We start from the raw sequence: 9969 nt of genomic DNA on the forward strand, positions 1-9969 counted from the left end.
AATACCAAAGATCCTTTGAATTCATAACACAATACTCAGATGAAAAGACAACATATCTTATATATAACATGGAGAACATGCGATCAACATCTTGTGCACGTAAATATTCAAGAATCTTCAATTGAGTGCACGTGCAATATATAGAAAAACTCTAGAATGTTGTGCTGTCATTCAATACACACGATGGATGTATTAGTAGAAACAGAGTGTGCACAGTTCAAAAACATCCCAAACAAATACATATTGAATTGATGGAGAAAAGATGCTAAGAAGATGTTACAGTAGCACCACACAAGCTTAAAATCTAGTCGAGAGGAAATAGATTTTTCAAGAAGATACATATCATTGTGCCACTTTTTCATGAATTCTGCAAAGTTAATAGCATCTGAGCCGAAGAATTACGGTTCATTTTTTATATAAATTCAATGAATTGCTTCACAACATAGTTACATGCCCAAATATGTATGGAGGAATGCCGACGGATAAAAATAACAGTTACGTTTTGTATATATTTTATATTCATTGAAATATTTATGATATTAAATTAATCGATTCTTCATGCTACAGGAGAAGTACAAAATATAACCACTGCAGACCATTTCATATTTAAGCCAAGAGACAATCCAAAAGGAAAAATTGAAAGAAATATGTCAATCAGCAACTCTAAGAGACAAAAGAAACATCAAATGATGAATAAGAAAGATAACCAGCAGGATAAATCAAAGAAAAAAATGATTTTTTGTCAGGTCATATATGATTTAGCTGCAAAGTATTGTGAATAATTGATATTAAACACTTAAATATACAAGACCAAACATTTTGTCGAATACCAATAAACATCTTATTGAGTATCAATAAGCATTTTCTACAAGTGTGTTTAAGATGTTAATGAACTATCAAATGATATGAATGTTATTCGAGAAAATGCTGCAAAATTAATTGTCAATTTAAAAAATTATTCTTGAAATCATGCAACTTTTTTTCAAAAAAAAAAATTAACTTGTTTCTGCGAGCTCATGGAAACCAAGCTTGTTTCCGCGGAGAGTAGCCAACTTTTACAAAAAAAAATCTGTTTCTAGCGAAAACAAGGTCTGTTTCTGCTAGCTCGCGGAAACAGACTTTGTTTCCGCTAGAAACATGCAACATTCATTCTAAACCTGCCAGCATTTATATATACTAAGTCAAGCATTTTACTATGTATCGGTCAGCATCTTGTGTTTTAACAAGAAACATGAGTATTAAGCAGTAATTGTTGCGAAAATACAGTCAACAGATCAATCACCAATTAAAATTCAATCAATCGATCAACACCAACAATCTATTCAAGTTAAATCGATCAATTAATACCAACAATCTCTTCAAATTCAATTCATCAAAATCAACAAATCAGTCATCACACTTAATTTTTGTCTTGTCCACGACCTCGTCCTCGCCCTAAACATTTACCCTAAACTGTACAATGGAAAAAACAAAACTCAAAATAGGTAACATGGAAGAAGATGAACATTTACTCTAAACTGCACAATGGAAAAAATAGTACTTACCAAAAATCGCCTCCATGGACGCGCCTAGTGTCGTCGATTTGAAGGACGGTACAAAGAGTTGAAGAAGACGAATTGAAGACGACGCGCGAGGGAAGGGTTTCGTTGAAGAAGACGATTTGAAGATGGAATGGAGAACAAACGAACGTGATGGAGGATTACCGTTGAAGAAGGTGGTTTGAAGACGGAATAAAGAATAAGTTAGCACGATGGAGGATTTTTGTTGAAAAAAATGATTTGAAGGGGGAAGATTAACGATTTGAAGACGAAGGGTTCATATACACCTATAAGTCTTTAAAATAAAATTACTATATTACCCCTATATAATCTAAACCGTTCATCATAATCTAATTATGATGAACGATTCGGATTGTATCAGCGTGGTGCTGATGGGGCACCGATCAGCACCGAATCCGCCTCCATATATATGATATTAAAGTAATGTAGATAAAAAATAATAATAATAATAATTTTTCTTTATTGAAATAAGAACAATAAAATTGTAAGTCAATAAAATACATAATAGAATATGTATAGTTTTGTGAACAAAAAATATACAACACATCATATAAGACAATATAAGAATTATATCAAAATAAGACCTCATGTGCTGAGAGGTAGTTTGTTGAATTTAATTATGACCCTAAATTTTGTATCAATAATTTTAAGACTAAAAATGATAATTAAAATAGTCCTTTTGTCCACTGGCTGTCTATTCGTTTACTTTTTGCAAGTAGATTTTAGTATATTAGTTTTATATTGATATGCGGTTCAATTGATATATATATAAAGATTATTATACTCCTGAACATTTATGGTATTAACTGGTGTTATTTGATGGCATTTGCGTAATATTATATAAAGGGTGGGGTAATTTTATATTTTAGTGGAGGGTACATCTACTAAAAAAGAAAATGGATACATTTGCGATGGACAGACTAAAATGGCAAAATGGATAGATTGGCGGTGGACGAAAGGAGTAAATAATTTTTATTGGATTCGGCCATGCTGAATTTGTTAATCAACCGGGATCCATCTTGTTAAAATAATATATATGCGCCCGTGTAATTAGGGACGAAACTACGCTAAGGCTTGGGGGGTCATGACCCCCCAAATCCAATTTTTTATAATATTTTTAGTGTTAAAAATATTAATTTTATATATTTATATACAGTTTGCCCCCTCAAAACTATCTAAATTCATATATAATTCTAAATATTAAATAAATTATAATATTTTGCCCCCAAAGATTTAGATGCTAGTTTCGTCACTGTGTGTATTTGTTTTATATGTCCTTGGTTAGTCGGCACATTTTTATTCCGGTGTGTTTATTTGTGGGATTTTGATTTAGAATTTTAGTTTTGAATACTAAAATTTTGAATTGAAATTAATTGTTCGATATGATATAAATATATATTGATATAATATTTTGAATGTAAAATTAAATGTGTAATATAATAAATAATAAATAAATATTTGATTTAATATTTTTGGATAAAAAATTAAAACTTTCAAATTCAATTATGGCACTCAATCCTCCTATATTTAATACACCCTCGTGGAAATGTTTGATATATACATATATTGTATCTAATGATATTTTTATTTAATTGATTTTTAATATCAATCTTATAAATTAATTAATACGTTTTGATTTAAATATATGTATATATTATCAATTTGATTCTAATCATATTTGACTTGAGGCGAGTTAGCTGTCAAGCCACAGCGCTGATATTGGAGGTGGATTTCGTGTATATTAGTAAGTTATTAATAATAAGGTATAATATTATTTTATTACTTCTTTCGTCCTATATAATTTGTTCCTATTTTTTATTTTCGTCATTCTCACATAATTTTTTCTTTCCTTTTTTGGAAAATTAATTATACACTTTAATCATATTTTAAAATTTAAAATTTAATTTTTTTTAATCTTAATTAAATTATTTAGTTATCTTAATCTTAATCTATAATTATTTTTACTAATACATTTCTTAATTACTTACTAATTATACTTTACTTAAATTTCCGTGTCTACATAATACACCCATATTATATGCGACGGAGGGAGTATTTTTTATATGAGTAGTATTGTTGGTATTTTAAATATTTTTAGCATTATATATCAATAAAATATATACAATATAGATATTACACTACAAAAAAATAATATATTTGTAACGGAATTTCGTCCCTAAAGTTCACGTAGCTAACGTAATTCCATTACTAATTCCGTCTCTAATGCCATTAGTAACGAAAAAAGTAGATTTAGAGACAAAAGAGTTTCGTTACAAAAATGATTTTTTCTTGTAGTGTTATTTCGTAGAGAATAAAATTTTATATAATACAAATAAATAAAAAATGTACTTATTTATTTATAATTAACTTGAAACTAATTTTATTAAAACTAAAAAGTTTTAAATATAGATAAAAAATATTTATTTATTGAGGAGAGAAAAAGATAAAAGGATTTTGAGTGGTTAAGAGGTTAGAAATTTAATTAAATTAATTTATATTTGTTAAATATATTTAGGATGAATAAATTTACTAAATATAGAAAATGACCATCTTTAATGGAACGAACAAAAGAGAAAAATGGGTCATCTGTCACCGAACGGAGGAATATTAAAACTTATTATGAAATGGTTTGTTTGATTTATATTTGAATTGAAATTTTGATTTAATTTTGATGTAAATAATATTTTAATATAATGTTTAATTTGAAAAAAAAAAATTGATATTTTTATTAAAAATTATATAGACTTAACCGCAGTGCTTTGTAATTGAAATACAAATCAAACACACTCATTAATAATAACGAACTTCAATCTTGTCACTTTTTTCGACAGATTATAGGAGTTTGATAAAAATAATTATATTCAAACCGTTGAACTACTTAATCTTAAATTTTTATTTTTTTTTCAATTAATATTACATGTGTATAATTTTATAATTCTATAATTTTTTGAGGCCTTAATTCTCAAATTTTGTACTCCCTCCATCGTCTGTCTCAGTCAAAAGTATTAATATATATTTTTAGTAAAAGTAATTATACATTAATATCAAAATACCTTAGTTTATATTTAAATTACAAATATATCGTTACACATATAATTATTTTGTACATAAAATTAAAAAAGCAAACTCTTACGCACTTGCACTAACTAATAAAATACTATTATTTTTTAATTTACTATAAAATTCCAAAAACCTATTTTGAAAAGGAAAAAGGGACGGAGAAAGTACTATGTAAACTTGTGTAAGTTACAATTATTGTACCTTTCATCCACCCTTCATTTGTTGTCATCGCTGTCATTAAGATTAAAATAAATTATTAATATATACTTCCCAGTCCATTTTGAAAGGTGTTCTTTGAAATTTTGTAATAAATTAAGAAATAATAATATTTTATTAGTTAGTAAAAGTGTGTAAAATTTTTTGATATTTTTGTCATTTGACGTTTTGTATAAAATAATTGTATGTGTAATAGTATATTTGTAATTTATAAAAATTAAAAGATTGTTTGGTTCATGGACTGTTTTTTGTGGGATTGAGATTTCACAGTAGGATTTATATGCAATCAAATTTATTATATTTAGGATTTGAAATTCTATCTTATGTTTGGTTGATAAAGTTATGTGAGATTTATATTTCTCACATCTTTGTTCTAGGATGTGGAATTCTATCTTGTTTGTTCTTTACAAAGTCAGTAATCTATTAAACTTGAAAAGGTGATCCTACCGCTCTTCAATTTAAGTCATCCAACTTTTATCCATTGTGATAAACGCTCACGATTTTATTAGCATGTGGTGCTGATGGGTCGGATCCGTAGATTAATTAACATCTTTCAGATTTCAAAAAGATTTCATTGTCTAATAGGAAAAAGATTATGCTATACCTAAAGACTTTAAAGGTGTGGTCCTTTAAGATTTAGATTTAGGTGTAGGTTATGAATGTACAAATTTGAATTGAAATAATACTTAGGTATAATACAAACAAGTATTTCAAGTGATGTTTTTAATAAAAATAAGATTTTTATTTGTAATATATATTAAATAATAGAAAATAAGTAATAAATATAATAATAAAATTAGTATAACGAATAGTATGAGATTAAAATTAAAGAAATAAATAAAATCAGAGCCAAATAGATTATGTTTAGATAGAAATTTTTATGAAATTTTAAAAATCTTTAAAGATAATAAAAAGTTAATTATTTCATTTCAATTTTTTAAAGTTACTATTATGTGTAATGCATGCCAAAACTTTGGATGTGTTCCTTTAAGATTATCTCCTAAATTTTATTTCTTGGACTATATGTCTCGAATATATATATATATATATATATATATAACAAAAGCAACATCATGAATGTTGACAATCATGAAGGAATAATGGAAAACATCATATTAAAAAACTAAATAAAAAAAAAAAAAATCTAAGCTGATATTTCCTGTAGAATTTATTCTAGTCTACACATATATTCACCTATTAATAACAGGTTCTCCATAGAGCAACCATATCTTGTGTTTCTGACAATCATGGATGGTTTCTTGCCATTACTATTAGCCTTCATAGCTTACATGGCTGCCTTAGCCTTCTTCTTCCTCAAAAAGAATCCCAAACACAACCTCCCGCCGGGTCCGAAACCATGGCCACTCATCGGAAACTTGAACCTCCTCGGTTCATTACCACATAAGTCCCTTGATTTCTTGTCTAAAAAATACGGTGAAATAATGCTCCTCAGATTCGGACAGCTCCCGGTAGTGGTTGCATCCACCCCGGAGATGGCCGAGCAGTTCCTAAGGATTCACGACACAGTTTTTGCTTCGCGGCCGGCTGTTATTGCCGGTAGATATATTAGTTACAATTATTCGGACATGGTTTGGGCGCCTTATGGGCCTCATTGGCGACAGGCGCGCAAGATTTATTTATCAGAGGTTTTCAGTGCCAAGAAGATGGAATCTGAATTATTTCGGCGAATACTTGCTGAGGAGAGGCGCGATTTTTTTTCCCGGATGCATTCCCTCTCGGGGAAACCGGTCTTGCTTAGAGATCATTTGTTTAGGTATGCTTTGTCGACCATAAATAGGATGTTGTTGAGCGAGAGGTATTTTAGTGAGTCGGGATTGGGGGAGGAGGCCGGTAGTGTTGTTCGATTGGAGGAGTATCAGGAGATGATGGATGAGTGGTTCTTCCTCAACGGGGCGTTTAATATCGGGGATTGGATACCTTTTTTAAGCTTTCTTGATCTTCAGGGATATGTTAAGAGAATGAAGTTGTTGCATAAAAAACTTGATAGGGTATACAACTTTGTGGTCGATGATCATCTCAAACGGAAGGTTTCTGGTGACGGGAATGACTTTGTGGATACGTTGCTGCAGATGGTTGAGAATTCTGACTCTGATTCTGATGGAAAAAGACTTTCAAAGAACACGATCAAGGCATTGATACAGGTGATATTTGAATAATACTTTCAGTTTTGGTGATTGATATGTTCAATTTTATATATATTCAAACTCTATTGTTTTTTTTAAAAAAAATATTATGAAAAAAAATAAAAAACAACAAAAATGACAACATCCTATTTTTGACGAAAGAGGAAAAATAAGAAACCAATATGATAGTATTTTAATGTAACTTATTTTAAAGTTAAAGTTGATAGGTAAAAAGTAAATTAGATGTATTATTCTCTCCGTCGCATAACAAAGTTTTCATTTTTCTATTTTAGTCCGTCCCATAACAAAGTATCAATTTTTTTTATAATTGTACTATCTACCTAACATTACAAATACCCTTACAACTTATAATATATTACACAAATATCATTACATTTGTATCACACAAACTAATATTATTTTAGTCATTTTTATTTAATTCCTACAATATCCAAATATAATACTAATATTTTTAAAACTACGTGCAAAAAGCAAATGAATATTTAGTTATGGAACAAAGGAAATATATGAAATACATTATAAAATTGGTAAAAATATGATAGGTAAGTAAAAACGTTACAAGAACAAATTGATTAATATTTATTAAAATATGACAATAAAATCATAGTTGGATAATATTGTTTATAATAAATAAAATATGCATAATTTAGCTAATATAAAAAATAGTACCCTAATTTTAGTGGATGAAAAAAGTATTAATCATATTGTAAATTACGGTTAGACAAAAAAAATTGCGAGTTTTGAATTTTGAAGGTAGTTAGAAAATAATTATAACAATACTGTTCATGTCACTATAATATTTTAAAATAATATCAAATTAAATACATATTTCTTTTATATAAATATTAGGTCAAATATTACTTTTTACATATTTGATTGTTTTTTCATACTCATTTTTGCATCGTTGAATTTGTAGTAAAAGTTAATTCTGTTACTAATAATATGATAATAAACTAATTTTATACAAAATATTACATAAATAAATTATTATTACTACTATTATTTTACCTTTTTAAATCCAAATACTTTCAAACACATCCGCACACATCCAAATTTCATTGACATACATAACTAAGGGTGTTTTTACATATCTTTTCACATTGTTGGAGTGTTTTTAGAATGTAAAATAAGAATTGATATTTTTGGAGAGAAAAAAAAAAAAAAAGTAGATTAAAATAAAATTCAAATCTATATTAATCCAAAACTCGATTATGTGCCGTATTCATAGAACATAATTGCCGGGGGCGCGGATACAACACCAACCACGGTCGAATGGATTATCCTCGAACTCATGAGGCATCCCAACATATACAAGAAGGCTAAGGACGAGCTCGACAGAGTAATCGGGGGAAACCGATGGGTAGAAGAACACGACTTTTCTGAATTACATTATTTAGATGCCATCATCAAAGAGACCATGAGGTTGCACCCTATTTCTACAATTTTAGCTCCTCATTACGCCATGGAAGATTGTCGAGTTGCAGGCTACGACATACCTAAGGGGACAACTGTTTTTATCAACACATGGAGCATAGGAAGAAATCCCAAATATTGGGAGACACCCGAGGAGTTTATACCCGAGAGGTTTATAGGAAAACAAATCGATATTTCTGGCTCTAACTTTGCGTTGCTGCCATTTGGGTCCGGCCGGAGAAGGTGCCCCGGCTATAAATTGGCGTTGAAGACTGTCCGGGCAATCGTAGCGAACTTGCTGCAAGGATTTGACCTGAAATTGAAGGATGGAATGAAGCCTGAAGATATATCCATGGAGGAAAAGTTCAGTTTGAGCACTCATCCGAAAGAGGCCCTCGCCATTGTCATGGAACCTGTTCTTCCTCTACACCTTTATTGATATATCCATATTTTTGGAATATAAATATATCCTAATGCAAGTTATGAAACTTAGATGATTTTTTTATAACGTGATAATTCATAGTCGTTTTTTTTAGAATGTGTTATGTCATATAAGACCTAGAGGCGTCAGAGTTTAAATCTTAACTTCACGATGACAAATCCATCCGACGACGCTAGGCCATCCTTGGAATGCATTTTTAGTGGACTTGAAATGTTATTTTGGCCTTGTTGGTTTGGTAAAATCTACTTTGTATGAAAAAATATGTATTTGTTCACCCAACAAAATTTTCTTGATACTTAATTTTTATAAATATTAATAAAAATATATAATATATAGATACATCCATATAATTATATAAGTAATACATGTTCTATTCTCTCAAAAAAAATAAAATATTATTTTTTATATTATTAACATAATTTTTCGACACATAAACAACTCAAACTAAAGTAATAAACAAACAAACTATTACATTATTATCTTAAGATATATAGATATATAAATATATATATTCTATTCTTGCGTAATATAAAATGATAGACAGTAAACTGGTGATGTAATAAAAATGATGGAACAGTAATAAAAATGATGGAACACTACCGTCTTTGCAAGAAAACATAACAATTGTTTTAGGACGGACAAAAATGGAAAAATAAACCACTAATTTGGTATGGAAAGAGTAAATTTTAAGCGAAGCATCTAAGAAATACACAAAAGAAATAGTAGCTGTTGGATAATCGGCTATTTCCAATCGATTATTTTGTGAGTGAAAATGCGACGGGCGGTATACCAAATTAATATAATTAATTTGGAATAAATAAATAAATATTATTTATTGTGTATGGGGTTTGGTTAATATTTTGGCTATTTTGCCTGTCTCGAGACAAATCAATTTGTGCAACCCCAAATTAAACCCGGGTATATGGCCTAAGTCGCAACATTATTTGGATAAAATATTATCCGTTGTTAAAATATATTATAATCTCAAACGGAAAGTTTGAAATTAGAATAAATTACAATCGTTTCAAACGGAATGTTTGAAATTAGAATAAATTACGATCGTCATAAACGGAAAGTTTGTAATTAGAATAAATTACAATCGTTTCAAACGGAA

At 28.8% G+C, this 9969-nt stretch overlaps 1 protein-coding gene across 1 annotated transcript; it reads left to right on the plus strand.

Moving 5' to 3' along the window:
• Positions 1-5984: 5984 nt before the first annotated feature.
• On the plus strand, positions 5985-9138 carry LOC127253114 (trimethyltridecatetraene synthase-like). Its single transcript, XM_051277555.1, has 2 exons — positions 5985-6997; positions 8229-9138. The coding sequence occupies exons 1-2, from the start codon at positions 6083-6085 to the stop codon at positions 8850-8852; spliced, it is 1539 nt and encodes a 512-aa protein (XP_051133512.1). The 5' UTR covers positions 5985-6082; the 3' UTR covers positions 8853-9138.
• The last annotated feature ends 831 nt before the right edge of the window (positions 9139-9969 follow it).

This window comes from Andrographis paniculata, unplaced genomic scaffold, assembly GCF_009805555.1.
Source record: "Andrographis paniculata isolate CXL003 unplaced genomic scaffold, ASM980555v1 Contig49END, whole genome shotgun sequence".
In the NCBI taxonomy this organism is placed as follows: domain Eukaryota; kingdom Viridiplantae; phylum Streptophyta; class Magnoliopsida; order Lamiales; family Acanthaceae; genus Andrographis; species Andrographis paniculata.

Coding starts and splice junctions, on each gene's coding strand:
- LOC127253114 (XM_051277555.1), top strand. CDS start 6,083: ATGGATGGTTTCTTGCCATTACTATTAGCCTTCATAGCTTACATGGCT. Junction 6,998..8,228: donor CGATCAAGGCATTGATACAG/GTGATATTTGAA, acceptor CCGTATTCATAG/AACATAATTGCCGGGGGCGC.